This window comes from Ambystoma mexicanum, chromosome 5p (genome assembly GCF_040938575.1).
Source record: "Ambystoma mexicanum isolate Mex_15411 chromosome 5p, UKY_AmexF1_1, whole genome shotgun sequence".
Taxonomy (NCBI): Eukaryota; Metazoa; Chordata; class Amphibia; order Caudata; family Ambystomatidae; genus Ambystoma; species Ambystoma mexicanum.
The window spans coordinates 60,264,292-60,284,707 of NC_090930.1; the positions used below are offsets into that span (position 1 = coordinate 60,264,292).

Genomic DNA, 20,416 nt, shown 5'->3' on the forward strand with positions numbered 1-20,416 from the left:
AGATCAAGCAGCCATCAGGTGGTCCACCCATCCATCCATTGCCCATTACATCAACCAATTAGTATCAGTGGCTGCCCATGGAACCAACCGCCTCCACTCCTACGCGTAGCTTCAAAACCATCTCATCACGCTAGCCACATGCCTTCATCCAAATACAACAAACGGCTCATACACGCATATCTAACTCATCGGGAGGGAACTAGGCACTAGTGTACCATATATGCATCAGTCCGCACGCATGTATCAAGCCCACATATTGTGCATGCATCAACCCCAAAAATACAACCAACCACACGTTCAATTTCCCATCCCAGTAGTACAGACTAGAGCTATTCGGACATGTATGCACCTATCCAGTTGCCGGAGCACCCTCACAGCCGTCTGTACACACCCCACCCAACAAATGAAAAAGTGTGAATACCATCGCTTGGGATAACATCCATGTACCCAACCCACACACATACATACATCCCGGATAGACACATCCAGCCTCCCAGCGGTCGCAGCTAACCGTAACATGCCCCTGAGTCACCAGTACACAATTTGGCCTTTGTTGAACGGTCTCATTATTTAACCTCTATAACAGATACCTCAATGACGGGATAGGTCCCCGCACCCCACCTCCCCTACCTTAAACAGACCTCTCTCTAGACAGGAGGTGACCTTTATATTCTTCTGCAATTACATATTGTGTAGCCAATCGGTATAGTGTTTATGTCGAACCCTGTATATTGAATCCCCATATATCGAGATGTTTCCTGGTAAAACACCACCCAGCTAAAGCCCACTCACTCTCGAGTCAGCGGCAGCAGCTGCGCCCCGCTTAAAGGGCTAGTGCTTAAGAACCCTGCACTCTCCACACATCAGCACCTGCACGTGGCGTCCAGTCGCAAGGCTGCTTCCATGCAAAGTTCTGGAGCTCTCGCGAAGCTGGTAGGACGTAAGCAGACAACGGTTCTCCAGACACAAGAAAAGGAAGAAAGACTACTGTTTTATAATTCCCACCCCATCCTGCCCTGGTTTCTGAAAGTCAGTGCAATAGTCGCCCATGCAGGACTGGGCATGACCGCCAAGCAGGCATGTCCCATGAACGGAAGCGCAGGTAGTGTTTTATTTAGAGGGCTTGTAGAGAATTCAAGGTCTCCTCACGAAAACATCTGGATAAACATTTTAACCTTTCAAAATCCTCAACATTTAAATATCACCTTGAAAAATGGCCAGTCAGTAAAGCTCAAGGTCACCGTGTGACTGTCCATTACGCACCATAGTAACATCCACCACCCAAAGAAAGCGAGAATACCGCAGAGCAGCAAGGTCCCAGGCGCAACCCCACAGGGCCATTTGTCGTCAGGCACCCAGAACATTATGGGATGTGTCGAAGCCTAGATCCCTGAAATCTCTGCGTAGGAAGACATCAGGATGAGGCCTGCCCATCCATAGGGACCCGGAGTGTGGCGGCTGGCCCAGCAGCAACGTGCTCATGTGTCTCCCACTCGGGTCCCTCCGCAGAATGTCTGCAAAGGCGTTGGCAAGCCAGCAAAATGGCGGTGAGGCATGGAAGTGGGTCCAAGATCACGCAGCGATGTTCTGAATCTGGGTCAACAGGACAGCGGTCTCCATACCTAGAAATAGAAAACGCATCGTCAGAGGGTTCACAAGGGATGCGTCAACTGCTAACTGTGCATCCTTAAACCCTTTAACCAGCAAAGAGATCAAAGTGACAAAGATGCCCCGTCCTCTACATTCACCCTTTAACCAGCAAAGAGATCAAAGTGACAAAGATGCCCCGTCCTCTACATTCATCCTTAAACCCTTTAACCAGCAAAGAGATCAAAGTGACAAAGATGCCCCAGTCCTCTACTTTCATCCTTAAACCCTTTAACCAGCAAAGAGATCAAAGTGACAAAGATGCCCCAGTCCTCTACTTTCACCCTTAAACCCTTTTACCAGCAAAGAGATCAAAGTAACAAAGACTCCCCAGTCCTCTACTTTCATTGGTTTACTGTGACTAGCACAACACTGGCTGTTAGTGCGATACCCGCTGATCTGCTAAACACAGTTGAGTTTTTGCACAATTACACGTATTCAAGCTTACAGGTGAGTGCACTGATCACTTTCTGGCAATGTCGTCGATACCATTGCACTAATCCTACTAAGCACTTCAACGGCCGGTTCACACCAGACCTTTTCAGCCTCCGCTTAAATAAATGTGAGGCTGAGGCCAAGTGGAGAAGACCACCATCAGACCCCCACAAATCACTATTCGCCTCCTCAGCCAAACGGTACAAACAAGCAATCCTCCCGCGAAATCTACCACTCAGAACACACAAATTGCCAACGCGACATCAAACACGTGGGAGATCTTCACCATCCTCAGAGAATTGGAATCCCAGTCTTCACCTCCACTGCACATCGCCAAAGATGAGAACTGGTGCACATCAATCTAGAAATCCCTCCACAACAAAATCCCCACCATTCACAACAAAATCCAAATCATGCAAGACACCATCAGCTCCAACATTCTACCCACTCATGCCGTCCCACCTCACAATACCCTAAATGACGTAACTCCATTCCACTTCAATGCAGTCACCATTGCCGATGTAACGGCTATCATAAAAGGCATGGAAGCATCCAGATGCAAAAGGGACGCCTGCCCATTCACCATTATCAAGGACAGCTCAGACTCCCCGGCCCCCTTTCCTAAACATCTTCATCAACGCTGCCTTCACCGCGTGCCTAGTCCCTGGCAGTCTCATGGAAGCCTGGGTACTCCCATTACACATCCCTCGAGCCATACGTGCCAACCAACTACCGTCCAATTACCATAGTCCCCATCCTCGTACAAATCTTGGATAGGGACGTTTACCTCCAAATCCAGCATTACCGGGAGACCAACCACATCTGGGAGATGATGCGTCAATCAGGGTTCCGTCCTGGGCATGGAACAGAGTCAACCCTGTTGGACCTAAAAAAGGAGCTCATTGAAATCAAGGACGCTGGAAAAACAGCCCTTGCGTTACTCCTGTACCGTAAGGCAGCGTTTAACTTGGTAGCCCAACAAATCGTATGTCAACACCTCACCCTGGCTGCCAGCTTCTCGCCAGACGCATCGTCATGGTTCACCTCATTCCTGAAGGACAGATCCAACCGAGTATTCACTGAAAAAGCGAATTCCTCCCGCACTCCTACCTCCCTAAGGTTCATGTGTCTCCCCAAATTTTCACCATGCCACTCTTCGACTTCCATGACTCTATTGGTATCTCCTATACAAATTACGCAGATGATACTCAAATCCTCTGAGGACTCCGTAACCCTAAACACTCACCCGGGCCTGGACAGTCACACTTCCCCATCTTTGCTTCAATGACGAAATCCTCATTATAAATCCCCCTGCATTGCTGAAAACTCTTAACCCCCTATAAGGAACAAGTTACTTACCTGTAACTGTTGTTCTCCAGCATGGGTCTGGCATGGATTCACATGCTCATGAATATTCCCCGTCAGGCTGGGAATCCTCGGTAAAGAAAAAATCAGTATCAGTTTTGTTTCTGATCTGTCTTTCTTAGCAGTAACCAATCACTGATCTCTGGGTCATACTGCCCCCAGCCAATGACTGCCCTCTCCCTAAGCCCCGCCTCTGGCAGCCATCCTCAGATTTGGTAGCACGCCAAGTGGCAGTATGACCAAGTGAAGAGCCACAGAGGGAGGGTTTGCATGTGAATCCATGCCAGACCCATGCTGGAGAACCACAGTTACAGGTAAGTAACTTGTTCCTTCTCCAGCATGGGGTCTGGCATGGATTCACATGCTCATGAATAAAAGAATACATAGCAGTATACACATGCACAACCACGGGAGGTGGCAACAGGCTCAACATTAAGCAATACAACAACTCAACATTAAGCAACTCTTGCCTCCTCACCAGGCTCACCTTAAGCGAACAGGTTGCGCAGCACTGCTTGGCCGACCCTGGACTCCTTCCTGGAGTCCCGATCGACGCAGTAGAATCTTGTGAAGGTGTGCGTCGACCTCCACGTAGCAGCCCTGCAGATGTCCAGCAGGGGCACACCAGACAAGAACGCTGTGGTAGCAGCGATCGCTCTGGTCGAATGGGCTCTCGGACGGCCGGGCAGCGGTCGGTTTGCAAACCGGTGACAATGCATGATGCAGCCGGAGAGCCATCTGGAAATGGAAGTCTTCAAGAGAGCCTTCCCTTGATTCACAGACCCAAAGTTCACGAATAGCTTTGACGTCTTCCGAAAACTCTTCGTGCGGTCCACGTAGAACTTCAGGGCTCTAGCTACATCCAGCGAGTGCAAAGTCCTCTCGGCCGGTGTCGAAAGGCGAGCGGGAAGAAAACTGGTAACACCAAGGGCTTGTTGAGGTGGAAGTCAGACGGCACCTTGGGCATGAAGGAGGGGTGCGTCCTAAGCACTACCCTTGTGTCATGAAAAGTCAAGTATGGAGGCTTGCAAGATAGGGCCTGAATCTCTTCCACTCGTCGTGCAGAGGTGATGGCCACGAGGAACACTGTCTTCCATGACAGAAACTTCCAGGGCGCTGAATGCATAGGCTCGAATGGGGCTCCCATGAGCCTGGTCAGCACCACATTAAGTTCCCACGCTGGGGCAGGAGCCTTCACCGGCGGGAATGAACGGAATAGTGCCTTCATAAATTCCTTTACCAGGGGATCAGACCACAAGGACGCCCGTCCCGTAGTCCTGGTATATCGGGAGATGGCAGCCAGATGTAATTTTATGGAGGCGTGAGCCAGTCCAGCTTTGGCCAGCGACAGTAAGTACAGCAGCACTTGAGGGGCCGTAATCCGCAGAGGATTAATCTTCTGTGCGCGGCACCAGACAGAGAGCCTCTTCCATTTATGACCGTAAAACTTGAGAGTTGAGGACGCCCTGGCCTTTGCAAGAACCTCTCTGCAATCAGCCGGGAAATCGTACCCTCCAAACTCTAGCGCTGCAGGAGCCAGGCCTGCAAGTTCAGCGACTGTGGGTCTGGTGTAGAATGGCACCTCCTTCTCTGGAGAGAAGATCCGCGTCTGCCGGCAGCCTGACTGGCGGGGACGTTGACAAGTCCAGAAGGTCCGGGAACCAGACCTGCCTCGGCCACGCCGATGCGACGAGGATCATCCTGCACCTGGACTTCTTGAGCTGGCTGATGAGGCGGAGCAGCAACGGCAATGGAGGGAACGCGTATAGAAACAGGCCGTCCCAAGGGAACGAGAAAGCATCACCCACGCTCCTCGGCTGTGGGAACCTGCTGGCGAACCTCTGGCACTTGGAGTTCGTCGCCGTCGTGAACAGGTCGATCTGGGGTTTGCCCCATCGTCGGAAGAGTCGATCCACTTGATCCTGGCACAGTTCCCACTCGTAGCACGAGCGCAGCTCCCTGCTGAGTGAGTCGGCGATGGTGTTTTTTATTCCTGCCAGGTGGAAGGGAACCAGAAACATCCCCTGGGTGATGGCCCAGTGCCACAGATCCTGGGCCTCCTTGGATAGGGCTGGGGATCTGGTGCCTCCCTGCTTCCGTATGTAGAACATCGTGGTGGTGTTGTCGGTGAAGATCCTCACCACTTTGTCCTTGAGGGATGGGAGGAAGACTTGAGTGCCCAGAACACTGCACGGAGCTCCAAGATGTTGATGTGAAAAGACCTCTCCTTTCGGGAGCCAAAGGCCTCTTGCGTGGAGATCTCCAGTGTGGGCCCCCCCAACCCTCCAGAGAGGCGTCCGTAGTCACCGTCTCCTGAAACGCCAGGGTTTGAAAGTCCGTGCCCGTCCGTGCCCGTCGAAGCAGCCCCTCGCCTGAAACCAGCGGGCGTCGAGGAACTCCTGTAGCGGACGCATCCGAAGTCTGCAAAGGGGTACAAGGTAGATGCATGAGGACATCATCCCGAGAAGGGACTTGATGGACCTCACCCTGGCCACGTCCGTGGCTAACAGTCGCCGTACCTTGCCCAGGATGGTTTTGGTCCTTTCATCTGAAGGGGAGGCCAATTGCACCACTGTATCGAGCTTCGCCCCCAAAAACAGTGCTACTTGCGACGGAACCAGGTAGGATTTGGGGTAGTTGATGGAGAAGCCCAGCTCTGTGAGCAACCGGACGGTCCTCGCCGTATGATCGACGGCGAGTTCCCTTGACCTTGCCCGGATTAGCCAGTCGTCCAGGTAGGGGTAGACGTGGATCCCCTGCAGGCGCAGCCGCGCCGCCATTGGTGCCAGGCACTTGGTGAAAACCCTGGGTGCCGACTTTAATCCGAACGGTAGGGCTCTGAATTGGTAGTGGCGTCCTTGAACCACGAACCTGAGGAACTTCCTGTGCCTTTTTAGAATGGGGATGTGGAAGTAAGCATCCTCCAGATACAGCGACGATAGGAAGTCGCCTTCCTCCAGCTGTCCCAGTACGTGCTGGAGGGTGACCATCCTGAATTTCTGCGCCTTGATGTATTTGTTTAACCGACGCAGGTCTAGGATGGGGCGCCAACCGCCTGTCTTCTTCCTGACGAGGAAGTACCTTGAGTATACTCCGGCGCCCCGGAGTCTCCTGGGACGAGCTCGATGGCACCTTTCTTGAGCATCGCCTTTACCTCCAACAGCAGTTGAGGGACGTGATTCTCCTTCCTGGCCACGGGAGGAATGCAAGGGCACTTCTTTAGGAATTCCAGCGAGTGCCCGTTGGCCAGGGTGTCCAACACCCAACGATCAGTCGAGATGGACTCCCACACCCTGACGAACTTCGTCAGTTTGCCTCCCACTGGGGTGCTTCGGTGGGGGCCCGACCACGCGGCCGAGTCAGTCTTGCTTGTAAGCGGCCTTGCCTCCTTGGGACGACGGCGGGAACCCCCTTGCTTGCCGCGACCTCTGTAGGCCTCCTGGGAAGAGGAGCGGGCCGCCTGGCGGTAGGTGGAGGAGCCACCGCTGGATCCTTTGGAGGTACCCTGTCTGCCTCCAGAGCTCCAAAAGGGCCGTTGCTGCTGAAGCACCCCAAGGGTCCGGGCCGTCTCTGAGTCGGTCTTGATGGCCTGTAGAGACTCATCCACTGCCTTACCAAAGAGGTTGTTGCCGTTGAACGGCATGTCCAACACTCTGGCCTGGACGTCCTGGCGAAAGTCTGTTGCCTTGAGCCATCCTCGTCGTCGGAGGCAAACTCCGTTGCCCAGTTGGCGAAATCCAGTATCGGCAATGTCCGTTGCCACCGTAATGGCGTGATCCGACGCCACCTCGCCCTCCTGCAGAATTTCTAGGGCCTCCGCCCTTTTGTCATCAGTCAGGAAATCTAGCAGGGGAGCCATCTTGAACCAGGGCTCCCTGTCGTAGCGGGCCACAATCGCTAAGGCATTGGCCGCCTTAATCGTCGTCGACGAGATGACTCGTCGCCCCATTGAGTCCAACTTCTTACCCTCGCTGTCTGGCGGGGAAGTGGAAGTTGAAGCCGCCTCGCCCGCTGCCTTCTTCTTAGCCGCTGCCGAAACGACCGAGTCTGGCGTGGGCTGGGCCCTGAGGCACAAGGGGGCGGCATCGGGGACTTGGTACTTCTTCTCGTACCTGTCCCTCTTGGCGGGTGTCGTGGCAGGGTTCTTGAGGACAGCAAGCCTGTCGTCCCAGATGTCGAGTAAAGGCACCGCGAGGACTGTCTTCCTCTTAGCCTCTCGTCGTTGGTACAGAAACCCCTCCTTTTTCTGTCCTTCAGGGCAGAGCTGGAAGAGCTCGGATGCCCTGGTTATCATGGCGTGGAAAGAGCCAACCTCGTCAGCTGGGGATGCCCGCGGGGGGGATGACGACGGGATGTCTGCTGTGTCATCGCCGCCGTCGTCGTCCGTCCCCGTATCTGTTGCCGTATCCGTCGCTGTATCCTCTCCCGGCGAGGGGGATGAGGGGTCCACCGGCCTCGCGGGCACGAAGGGAGGAGAGGGGTGGACTCTCCTCCGCTTGTTCGGAGGGTTTCCTGACAGGCCTGGTTCTGGATCCTCCGTCGGGGTCCGTGATAATCTCGTCCTTATCTCGGTACATAAGGATTGGATTGCCAACAAAATGGCCACTGCGTTATCCTGGGGCTCGGGCAATGGCTGCGACGGACGGGATGGCCGCTCCACTGGGCCCTGTTCGTCGTCCTCATCGCTATCTTCGATCACGTCAGCAGGGACCGTTCCCTGGGATAGAACCTTCTCGAACCTCTCGTTGAAGTTTATGAACCTCTCGTTGAGGCCTATGGACCTTTCTTTGAGGCCCCTCTCGGTCTTCACCAGTTCCTCCTCAGAGGCTGATTCCGAGTCTAACGGCCACCGGCCCCCCGCCCCTCTTTTTCAGCCGGGGGCTTCACGGGGGTCTTAGCGGTGGGCTGGAAAGAGGATTTCCTCCGCGGCAGCAGGGATACTCTGGGCCCAGAGGCTGTTTCCATTGGCGTAGTCTCAGCCGGCTCCGCCAGGGTCGCAGAGACCACTTCGGTAGAGGCCTTAGCCGGGTGGATCAAGGCCCTCACCACCTTAGGTGCGTCCTGGGCCTTTGCCTTGGGGGGAGGGTCAACGCCTTGCTCCCCCTTTGAGATCGACCGGGTCCGCTCCAGCGGCCTACCCGGGTTCTCGGACTGCCTCCTCCCTGAACCAGAGCGCCGGCTCGTGGTCGAACGTGCCGGGGAAATTGCGCGCTGCTTGGCAACTGAAGAGCCCGACCTTTTGGCGCTCCCGGAGCCCGCGGACTCGCAGTGCTTGGCCTTCTGTTGGGCCCCGTCACCGGGGCGCCCTCAAAGGACTTAGAAGCCCGCTCAGACATCTTCTTCGCCTTCTCACTTGCTGTGCCCTTCTCCAGCCAGGTGGCGAGGCGGGAACGACGATCTTGTTTGGTCCGTTCCGAAAGGTTCTTGCAGAACGCACAGTCCTTCTCCACGTGCGTCTTGTCCCCATGGAGGCAGTAGAGACATCGCGAATGCTCGTCCTACTTGAAAACGTTATATAATCCACATCCAGGGCAGTTCCTGAACAGCTTGGAGCCGGGCGTCGAGCTCCCTTTATCCTGGGCCATGTCCGTTGAAGTAGGCTGCAGATCTTCCGGAATCCTCCAAGAAGTGTAAACCCGACGAAAACTTCACCCTTGAGGGGCGTAGAAGGATTCCGAAACGGGTCCCCGTTATCGGAAGTAGAAACGGTGGAGCTTGAGGCTCGATTAAACCGAAAAAATGAGAAAATCTCCTGAAAAAGCGTGAAAACGCAGTAAAAAAACTTGAGAGCTAAACACGAGGACTCCCAACACTTGAGCGTGTGTTAAAAATCTGAGGATGGCTGCCAGAGGCGGGGCTTAGGGAGAGGGCAGTCATTGGCTGGGGCAGTATGACCCAGAGATCAGTGATTGGTTAGTAGTAAGAAAGACAGATCAGAAACGAAACTGATACTGATTTTTTCTTTACCGAGGATTCCTAGCCTGACGGGGAATATTCATGAGCATGTGAATCCATGCCAGACCTCATGCTGGAGAAGCAGCTTTCCCCATTGATGGTATCTCCACCCTGGTCTCCCTGACTTTGAACACCTTGGGAGTCTACCTGCTGCTTCACTCTCCCTGAACAGCCACGTGAATTCCACTCCACTGCCCAGACCACAAAACTGATCAACACCTGCAGACCTTTCTCATCGTCCGACAGCTGCCTCACTACTGCCGGAGCCGTCATAGGCTCAAGACTAGGTTATTGCACCGCGCCCTTCGCAGGCACTTCTATGCGCGACATTCAAAAGTTACAAGTCATACAAAATAGCACTCTCTGCCCTGCCCTCAACATACCCAGGCAAGAGCACTTCTCTGCTGCAAGAAGAAATGCACACTGGCTCCTTATGCAAGAACGGATCACCTTAATAACACTCCATTACTCACAAATGCCTTTCCAACTCAGCCCCCCCTTACCTCACACAGAAAATCATGAAAGCCCAATCTTCAAGACCGACCAGATCTGCCTACCCGCCCTGCCTCATCATGCCTACGGCTCAAACAGGCCAAAGGCAGTGGTTCAAGTTTCCCAGTCATTGCAGCTAAACTATGGAACACTCTCCCACTTGCCCCGAGAGCCGAGCAATCCTACGGGGCCTTCTGCAAGCTCCTGAAAACATGGCTCTTCAATTAGAACACGTCCTTATCCATCCGACTCCTCTCTGACAATTCAGAAACATAGTATGTAAAAACTGTATAACCTTCACTGTAAAAGTGCCTTGAAGCCCATGGGCGCTCTATAAATGTAAAAATAAATACATAAACATAGCACTTCATACCAGACTCCTCCAGCTTCTAGGCAATGTAATAACAGGGGCTAGTAGCTACTTTTGAATGGCACTTGATTTATCGACCCCAGAAAGATGAAATGATAAGTTGGCGCCTACCATGGGACGTGTACATCCACAGTACGGGCAGCCCTTATGTCAGAGGCCTGCGCTTTAGTCGTGGTGCTATCCTGCCGTTGGCCAAGCTGCATCGCAAGGTCTGGATCAGCTCAGGTCCCTCGCTCCAGAACGTCAAGGCTGGATGCCTCAGGTCCGGCACTGGAAGAGGGTGTTTTCTTTCACTCCGAGGACATTTCCTTAAATTATTTATTATTTATTACACGCCAGGGACGCGCAGGCATCTGGGTGCACAAAAACACAAGTAGACTAACATATAAGACTATTATTATAGCAAGGTACTATTTGAAAAGTAGGGTTTTCAACGATGAACGAAAAGTTTTCACATTTTTATCTAGACGTAGAGTACTTGGCAGGGGGTTCCACACCTGCGCTGCCAGCGTGGAGAAAGCCCTTGCTAGACCCATAGCCCTTTTAAACTTATGGGTATTAATCAGTCCAAGATGGGCAGAACGTAGAGTGCGTTTCGGTTCGTATAAGGTAATGCAGGCCTTCAGGTAGGCAGGTGCCTTGGCGTAGAAGCATTTATGCACTGGGGAAGCCGTCGTGAAATGAATCCGAGCAGGGATGCGTAGCCAGTGTAAAGGTTGCCTGCCAGATGATATGCGCTCATGTCTGGGAATGCCCGTAATGACGCACACCGCAACGTTTTGGAGGGCTGGAAGTTGTTGCAGGGATTTTTCGCTGGGCCCCATCAGTGTTGAGTTGCAATAATCGAGACATGAAAGAATAATGGCTCGAGCAACTGAAGAGCAGTTAGCCTCGAAGATGAAAGGCTCGATATTCTTAAGGAGTCTTAAATAGTAGTGGCAGTTCTTTGAGATGTAACCAGTTGGAGTCGCAGCACCAAGAGATGAATCAAGAAGACCCCCTCTGTCGTAATTCAGTTTTTGCGCCGTTAAGACAGAGCCAGTTTTTTGTCACCCAATGCTCGATGGGCCCATAGATGGAATTCAAGGTCATGGTGTCTGTTTCATGATCCCTGCTGATTTCCAGAATCAGTTGGGTATTGTCTGCATAATTTGTAAAAGGGATCCTTCGGGTCTCAGACAACAGAAGGGTCTAACATACACATTGAAGGGCGTAGGCAAGATGCGGGCCCCCTGTAGGACCCCGCAGAGAATGGAGGCACGTTTCGCTGAGGCACCTTGCCAGCATACCGAGGATTGTCTGCGAGATAGAAATTATTTCATCCAGCTTGTGGATTGTGGAGCACAATTCCCCAAGTCTGAGAGAATGTAAAGCAGGCGATCATGATCACGCAAATCAAAAGCCGCAGATAAATCGTAGAGGACCAGAAGGCCAATATTACCCTGGTCCAACATCTCAACGCATTTTGGTCTGTAGGTCAAGTAAAGCGCTCCCCGTACTATGATCAGCTCTGAACCGTGATTGTTTACTATGAAGTATGGATGGCGATTCTAGATCGGCCTGCAGTTGGTTGGTGGCTACTTTGTCCAATTAGTCATTGGCCTTAGATTTTTAGCATCTTTGGGGTCCAGGCCAGTCTTCTTCTCCAGAGGAGTGATAGTAACAACCTTGATTACTTCTGGGACTGAATTATGGTCAAAAGAAGAATTAACAAGTAAGAAATGGAATGAAAAAATGTTTATGGTCTAAAACTAGTTCAGCAGGGATGATATTCTCTCGGCAGGAAGTGGGGTGCATTGATGTCAAATTTATATCCATCTCGGAGTTCGTAACACGTTTAAAGGAGAATTTAGGTTGTCCTTCATGTTTTAGTATCGGAGAAGGCAGGGTATGGTCGACCGAGCCGTTTCCCAGATCGTTTTAAATCTTATCACAGGCTATCCTAAGGTTATCAGCAACGGCTGGACATCATCAGAGTCCTGATCTGTGAGGTGGATGGGGTGCGCTAGAGGTTTGGCACTCAAGAAGTTTCAGGATCTCAAAAAGCTTCTTAGAGTTATTTTAGTCTCCAGATATTTCTTCATTGAAGACATTATTTTTTGCTGCAATAATTTTACATTTATTTTTTTAATAAAAGATTTAGGGTTTATTACAAACCTTTATCATTATCTCATATATAACAACAAATGCTTACATCCTTATTATTGAACAATAATCAATTACAAATTCATACGTCACAAATCCACATTAAATCAACACAATTAAAAGGACCTCTAAGCCAGATCGCCTCCCTCCCGGTTTCAACTCAAATATTTCGTTTCAACATTGTACCAAGCAAATAATTGCTGAGTCATTTTCACCCATTACAAGAAACCTCTGGATTCCTTCTGCATCCTGACACTGTATCCATGATTAACTTGCCCATGTACCGAGTTCTTAATCTCGTCAATCCTGTACAGAACAAAATAATATGCTTTAGCGTTTCCACCTCTCCTACTTCAGCACAAAATCTACATCTCAGATTTGTTGCCTTTTTATAAACCTTCCAAATGTGTTTTGCTGGATGGAGGTTCAGACGAAATCCCATGAACTGGGATCTATACCACGGACAGGGGAATTGCTTTAAATATTTAGATTTACATTCATATTTCAAAGCAAACTGCAACCGATAGCTACTTTTGTTCTCAAGGGTCAATATCCAGTCTTGTTGCCAGTTTCTTTTTGACCTTTTCTGGGTTTCCAATCAGCATTTCATATCCCACAACTAGTATTTCAAGAATACTGTGACAACTCGAAATCCACTGGCCCAGGAAAACCTGTCCTCTCTTCTCCATTTCGGTTCTTAAAGTTTGGTATGGGCCACCGGCGACGGCACCATGCATTTACGAAACAAGGCAAGGGTCTTCCAAGCCGGCCTCGCATGAACAGAAATAAATCCCAGTTCATACCTGATCAATGGAGTCTTAACTAAATTTGGATGCCTCAGTATCTTCCCTCCAGAAGCTACCTTCTAGGGAAGCCCAATGTTTCCTTGTGGAAAATAAGAACCCCTCTGTTCCATACGTCAAAATAGGGTGTACTTTTAATTTATGAAAAGTCAGAACCGGCAAGATTGAAAATGTAGCAAATTGTTTGTTAATCGGTACTCCTTGAGATGTTAGCGTTTATGCTTTCCTTTTTAGAGCCAGTAGGCGGGGGCCATCTTCTATGCTGGTATTTATAAGAGTCCCCAGGTAGGTCATTGGTGAAACCTGAACAAGAGGTTCGCGTTCCAGATACCACTTCTGCCTAGTTCTCCTGAGACCCAAAACGAGGATGTTAGTTTTCGAGGCATTAATTCCCATCCCGTTCTCAAGCATGTATTTGTGTACGCTGTCCAGACTCCGCTGTAGATCTATCGTAGTCAGATCTATCAGCACAAGATCGTCAGCACACAGAATCCAATCGTAGTAGGAAAATATTTAACTAAATCAAGAGTTTCGCGCAAATCAGACAAAAATAGGTTGAACAAGGTTGGGGCGAGTGGTCAACCCTGTTTCAAACCTCTACGGGTGTAGATCGGCCTAGTCAACAACCACCGAGCATCTAGCCTGATTTGAACTTTTGTTGACATATATACGAATTTAAATTCTGCAAGCAAGTCAATTGGGCAATCCCAGGATTCCATTTTTTACCATAACAATTGGAGCGTCGATGCTGTCAAAAGCCTTTTTTAGGACAAAGGCTATATACATTTTAGATCCTCCATTGATACTTTATTTCTATCGCGCTCATACACAAGTGTTTCAGAGTGCGACAAGGCAAGGGAGGGGAGGGGAACAGGCGAGAACAAAACAACGATCTTACTAGGCTCAGTGACATTGGGAAGGTGCAAGTGCATGGGGGAGGGGAAAAGTGCAAGGAAGGGGGGGAAAAGTGGAAAGTGCGGAGCAAAAGGAGAACAGAATAAATAATAATAAATAAATAATAAAAGCAACAAAAGTGGTAGTGCAGCCGGCAAGTGGCAAGTGCTGAGTTTAAGGCAGCAGACAGGGTGGGTCAGATAAGTGCAGGAAGAAAGAAAAAGGGCAGGGGGGCACTGTATGGGTACAGATACAGACCCCAGGTCAAAGGGTGGCCCGGAGGCAGTGCGGGAGGGTGGCAGAGTGAGCAGGAACCTGGACCCGGAGGACAGAGGGTGGCCAGGTGCACGGTGCCAGGAGAACAGATCAGATCAGCAGGGCAGGGGTGTGGGGGGCGAAGGCCGAAGCAAAGAGGTAGGACTTGAGGTGCTTCCAGAACCGGAGATGGTTCTCCTCAACTCCTCATTGAGGGATTTGCTCTTCAAGATGTTGAACAAAAAAAGATGCAGATCAGTACCGACCCTCTTTATAAATCCTGTTTGCCGGGGGTCATGTCGGTTTACATCTGCAACCCATTTTTGCAGGTACCCCAAAAGTAGTGCTGCAACCAGTTTGCCCAACACATTCAAAAGGGTAATAGGGTGGTCACTGGATGGCTGCGCCCTATTGCCCCGCTCGAAGATTGCAAGAGTCAAGGAGCTCGTCACACTTTAACACTTGGTTAAAAAGCATACACACAAAAGGCAACCAATCGTGTAGATCTCCTATACTCCTCAAATTAGTGCGGCCAAGAACTAGCCTTCTTGATTCATAGTTCCAGATCCAAAACATCAAAAGGCAAAGCCCAGCTGGCTTTCCTTTTAGCAACGGTTGAGAATCCCCTCCTCCCACTCGTGCAAAAGGTTTCTCATAGAATTCTACCCAAGCCTCTTCTGTCGCCACATTTGAGAGAGTTGCTAATGTCCAAGTTGAACTGGCATCATTTTTCGTTAAGGATAGCATCATCGCTTTGGCATCTCTTTGTGACATTAACACCTTATGTAAGGTCAACCAATTTTTATATTTTTTCTTCCTTTTTCTGACACATTGTCAGCCATGCCATTTTCCCATTAGCGGGAGTTTTCTTCTGCAACAATCTTTTCTTAGCCAAAACCCTTCCATCAAAATTATGTATATACGCCCAGGACTTTTTCCTTCCATTTTTGCATTTTACCTTAAACTCTAGGAGGAGAGGGACACAGTTTATGACATCCTGACTTTCCAATTGTTTGGCATAAATACCAAGTAGTACTCTAATCTTGGGATTTCAGACGCAAGCGATTTGCACAGGTCGTGGATTCTACACTGACTTGCCATTTGCTCTCAGCCTTCCGTCCAAACCCCCTCCAGGTCAATTTAACCGAGCGTGATCGCTTGGATTTGTTTGAATCGCTTCCTGAGTCAATAATTCATGAATGATAGACCCGGATGCAAATACATAATCCACAATGCTGGATTGCACTCCGTTAGACCAGGTTGCTCTCAGAGGGTATATCCCCTTCACATTGTCCAGTAAACACATGAAGGTCTGAAGTTCACACCTCAAGCCGAGCTACTGCGCTCACCTGCCTCTTATTAAATGACCCCCACACATCTTTCATGATGCGGCCGTTATTAGTAATACACGGGCAGTTCAAATCCCCTCCCACTAACACAGTGCCCATAAAACGTATCAATGGCACCTCTTACAGAATCTATAAGCGAGTCCATAGTAATAGCTGTTGGATTCCAATACACATTTCAAACTAAGCCGCACTTCACTCGGTGAGAGATCCCATCTTTTGTTTTAAAACACATAATCTGCAGAAAAGGATTCGGGGACCAAGTCTCCACCACAGTTAACCAGATACCATTTTTCACTAAAGTGAGGAGACCCGCAGAGGGGCGCCCTCTGGGTCCAGATAACGACTAAATCCATCAAAGATGGGAGCCACGTTTCCTGCAAGCAAATAACATCCAGGTTTCCTACGGTCAAATCCCTACCTCTGGGTAAACGGGCAAAGCCTCCAGTGCTCCAGGAGCCCAACTCCCAAGGTCGCTGGTGTTGTTAATTATCACATGAATTTGGAATGTGAGCCGACCACAGGCACTAGACTAAAAAGCAGAGCCAAATTCCCTCAATTGCCCATATTTCCACAGTCAAATGTCACTTTCGAGGGGGGTTTTCTGGATTTCTCTGGATTTCTCCGGGATGGCCCTACTACTAGATTGCCCACTACATTACACCGCTCAACTGACCCTTCTCTAGGAGCCTCAGAGCAAACAAGTTGAATATTCATATCAAGACATGATTCTAATCCATACCGTCTATGTGTTGTCCGATCTGGGATAAAATACTCCACCTTTACCAATCTTCGTTTCAATGACTTGTCACTCGGCTCAAAGCCCAAAGGAAGCAATAGAGGACCCATTTCCAGTACCAAAGCTCTCACCCCTTTCGATTTCAAGTCTAAGTTCACCTTGTCCGTTTAACATTCCTCAAGAAACTCAACAATGTTGATGTCATCTGAATGGATACAACGTAATAAGGGGATGCGTGGATATAATCTCAATACGTTGGAGCGGTTTAAGATCAGGCCATCCTCCGCTGTAAATAAACGCTCCAATCCCAAGATGTAAGTACGCCACTGGATTTCCACTGCAGATCTTTCGTTGATTGGCCCTTTCGTCAAATTTCACAAACTTTAAAGGATCATCCGGCTTCTTATGAATAATACTAGTTTCAGAAATTGGCAGCTTTGTGTCACCACACAGGGCTATGGAGGTTTGGCAATTCCATTGAGCCGTCCATTTCATATTCACTGAATAACGTTTCTCTTCCAGAGCCAGACACGGATGGTTACCATTCTGTACACCCCCTATTTTATTTATTTATTTATTTTAATATTTATATTGCACCGGTAGCTCGCGAGCCTCGGGGCGCAGAAACAGGAAAAATAAGACAGAACAGACAAGTGGTAGGACAGATAGGACGGGACGAACACAAAAATTACTCTGACTGGGGGTTGGAAAAGGTGGCAGTTTATTTGAAGATGTGGGTTTTTACCATTTTGCGAAAGCGGGTGTAGTTGGGTTCCAGTCTTAGGTGATCCGGAAGGTTGTTCCAGAGACTGGCTGCAAGAGCCGGGAAAGCTCTGCCTAGGCCGCTTGTGGGGCCATTGCAATTTTGGCGAGTTGGGACGATCTCAGTGTTCTATTGGGAACGTATGATTTGATCCTCGTTTTTAGGTACGTTGAATGCCTTTCCGTGAATGCATCTATGAACAATGGTTAAGGACTTAAAGTGCACCCTATCTTCAATTTTCAGCCAGTGAAGCTCCCTTCTGGAGTTGCTGATATGCTCTGTTCTAGATGTAAGCTTGACAATTCTTACAGCGTTGTACTGTACAACTTGGTAACTTTGTAGGCACTGCTTGGAGGCACCCAGGACTAGGGCGTTGCCATAGTCGAGGCGCGACAAGATGGTGGCTCTTGCTGTGGTCGCGCAGTTGTCCTCTGATATAAAGGGTCTGATGGCTTTTATTAATCGGAGGTGGTAGGCACAGTTTTTCTTAATGTATTGTGCTTGGGCATCCGCCGCCAAGGATGCTTCCAGCAGCATACCGAGGGTTTTAACCTTGCCTAAGACCGGTATGGATGTATCTTTGATCTGAAAGGATGTGTAGGATGGGATTAGCTTAGCTCGAGCGGAGGATGAGCCAACGATCATGAGCTCCATTTTTTTCTCACTAAGGCACATCCAATTGGAGTCCATCCATTGCTCCACGTAGTTCTATATCGTGGTGAGTTGCTCGCTGTCTTTCTGATAATTGCCACTTAGTTCAAATACAAGCTGCGTATCATCAGTGTAGTTAGTGAAATAGGTGTTGATATGGTCGAGAAGAAGGCATAGGTACCTCAAGTAGAGGTTAAACAGCAGTGGTGACATGCGAGCCCCTTGGGGGACTCCACAAAGGATTTATTTTTCCAATGGGAACTTGTCCCCCCAGTGCACCCTGGATATTCTATTTATATATCGAGTATGGATGGTGTCCTATATTGACACCATCCATACTCGGGGAGGCAGACATCAACATAGATCCTTTCTCAGATTATTTAGCATTTTCTAAGGGCCCAAAATCCATTGAAATTGTTGCTGATGGAGTATTTGACAAATCCTGGTGGAGCTTGAGGGTTTATCACGCCGTCTGACCCAGTCACAGACCCCAATATTTCAACCACAGAGTTCCCCTACTCCCAAGTAACCCCGTGATCCCGCCATACCAACTTAGGTAGAACGTCATCAGATAGCGTAGAGGACAGCCTTACTTTCTGGCTCTGGATTGTTGACTTCACATGGAATATCTCCAAGAATTATCCCAATAATCGTTTCTCATCCGCCCGTTCCAGATGCAGCGACTCTTGCAGCTTCTGTTGTAATAGTTGCGCATATTCAGCTTCATGGTCCCATCTGGATTCTAGGGCGGGAATAAACGATTCCATACATATCGCTTTGGAATGCATCATTGTTAGAAGAGGAGCCTGATCTTTCAGAAGGTCATTTATGGATCCATAGAGCTTTAAGAAGGGTGACAACGAAATAGTCAGTGCTCACATCATGCTACATTGTGATTTGAAGGCCGTTGAATTTAAAGCATGAGAAGGCATTCTTGTAGTTTTAGGAGAGAAGACGGTATCCTCCAGAGAGGACGTAGAAGATGATGACAAAACAGTTTGAGTCTCAATTGGAGCTGGATCAGTTAAATTAGTCTTTGATAAGGTCGGCCTATTTGCCCCCAATTCATTAATGGTGCCCAGCGAGCACGTTCCAACAGGCACTTCATTCGTCTCTGGCTTCTCTTGAAGTCCAAGTCAAGTCCCTTCCGCGGATCATCCTTAGACACCCTTTGTAGAGATTTAGACTTTGCTCCAATTTCTCTTTAATAAACGCAATGTCTCTCGTTAATCTAGCCGCAAGTGGAGAGGACCCAAGCTCTGTATTTACATGAGGTGCACTCGCAAAACAGATCAATTTCAAGGTGTAATTGTAACAGTTAAAGACTGGTGCAGCTGCATATCACCCAGAATCGGCATTATGTCTGTGTTCACCTTCCTATGAACTTACGCTCGAGCGGACTACAACTGATTTAGGGGTGCAGGAGGTTGTTCCATCATCGTCACCGCCAATTCACACAGGGGCACTTGGCCAGTTCTCTACTCCAAATCCATATCCTTATTACACCCAGCACTCCGTTTGGGACAGTCCAAATCTTTAGACACGCTTCCTCTACTCTCTTGGAAGACGAGTCCGGGAGAGTCACCATTTCCAAGGTTTCGGCGTCTGTTAAGTCAAGATCATGCATCCTTGAAATCGCTGTAGTTTTATTCACCTTAGATCCCAGAGGCAAATAACTTATTTATTACGGGTGAGTTCTTAATTGTTTTAACCATCCCAACCACGGTTTTTACGGAGGTTATCAGGGACTTTTTCCCTTTCAAAGCTTTGGTTAATTCTGTGCATTCGAAACCAGCCCTCGAGTCTTAAATTCATGTTTTCGTGTCTTTCGACTGGGCTGTGAGGAATCTTTGAGGGACACACGTTATAGGCAAAGGCATCATTAAAGACCTTGTAGTCGTTTTAGGCAATTTCAGGGCTTTTATCGCCATTCCCATCACCTGCGATCTTAATTGTTAACGCGTACGCGGCTGGAAAGACTCGTCTTCGGTAGCAGTTGTAAAAGTCAGAATACTCATTTATGAACCACAAGGCTGCGAAGGCTTTGGTTCCCGGCCCCCGGACCCTACAGGGAACACAGGAAACGCTCCACTTCACTCTGGACGCTCCGCTCGCTGCACACTTCGGCCCCAGACAGGAAACGCTCTACTTCACTCTGGACGCTACGCTCGCTGCACACTTCGGCCCAACACAGGAAACGCTCCACTTCACTCTGGACGCTCCGCTCGCTGCACACTTCGGCCCAACACAGGAAACGCTCCACTTCACTCTGGACGCTCCGCTCGCTGCACACTTCGGCCCAACACAGGAAACGCTCCACTTCACTCTGGACGCTCCGGTCGCTGCACACTTCGGCCCCACACAGGAAACGCTCCACTTCACTCTGGACGCTCCACTCGCTGCACACTTCGGCCCCACACAGGAAACACTCCACTTCTCTCTGGACGCTCCGCTTGGTACACACCTCGGCCCCACACAGGAAACGCTCCACTCCACTCCACTCTGACGCTCCGCTCGCTGCACACTTCGGCCCCACACAGGAAACGCTCCACTTCA

The 20,416-nt window shown here is 49.7% G+C and overlaps 1 protein-coding gene across 1 annotated transcript in view; it reads right to left on the reverse strand.

Annotated features, from left to right (window-relative positions):
* Positions 1–985: 985 nt before the first annotated feature.
* The window catches only part of GDPD2 (glycerophosphodiester phosphodiesterase domain containing 2), a 496,108-nt gene continuing 476,677 nt past the window's right edge, over positions 986–20,416 (reverse strand). Inside the window, exon 16 of the mRNA XM_069612447.1 lies at positions 986–1,622. Within this exon, the coding sequence (XP_069468548.1) occupies positions 1,573–1,622 (50 nt within the window). The 3' untranslated portion in view covers positions 986–1,572. The remainder of the gene's footprint in view (positions 1,623–20,416) is intronic.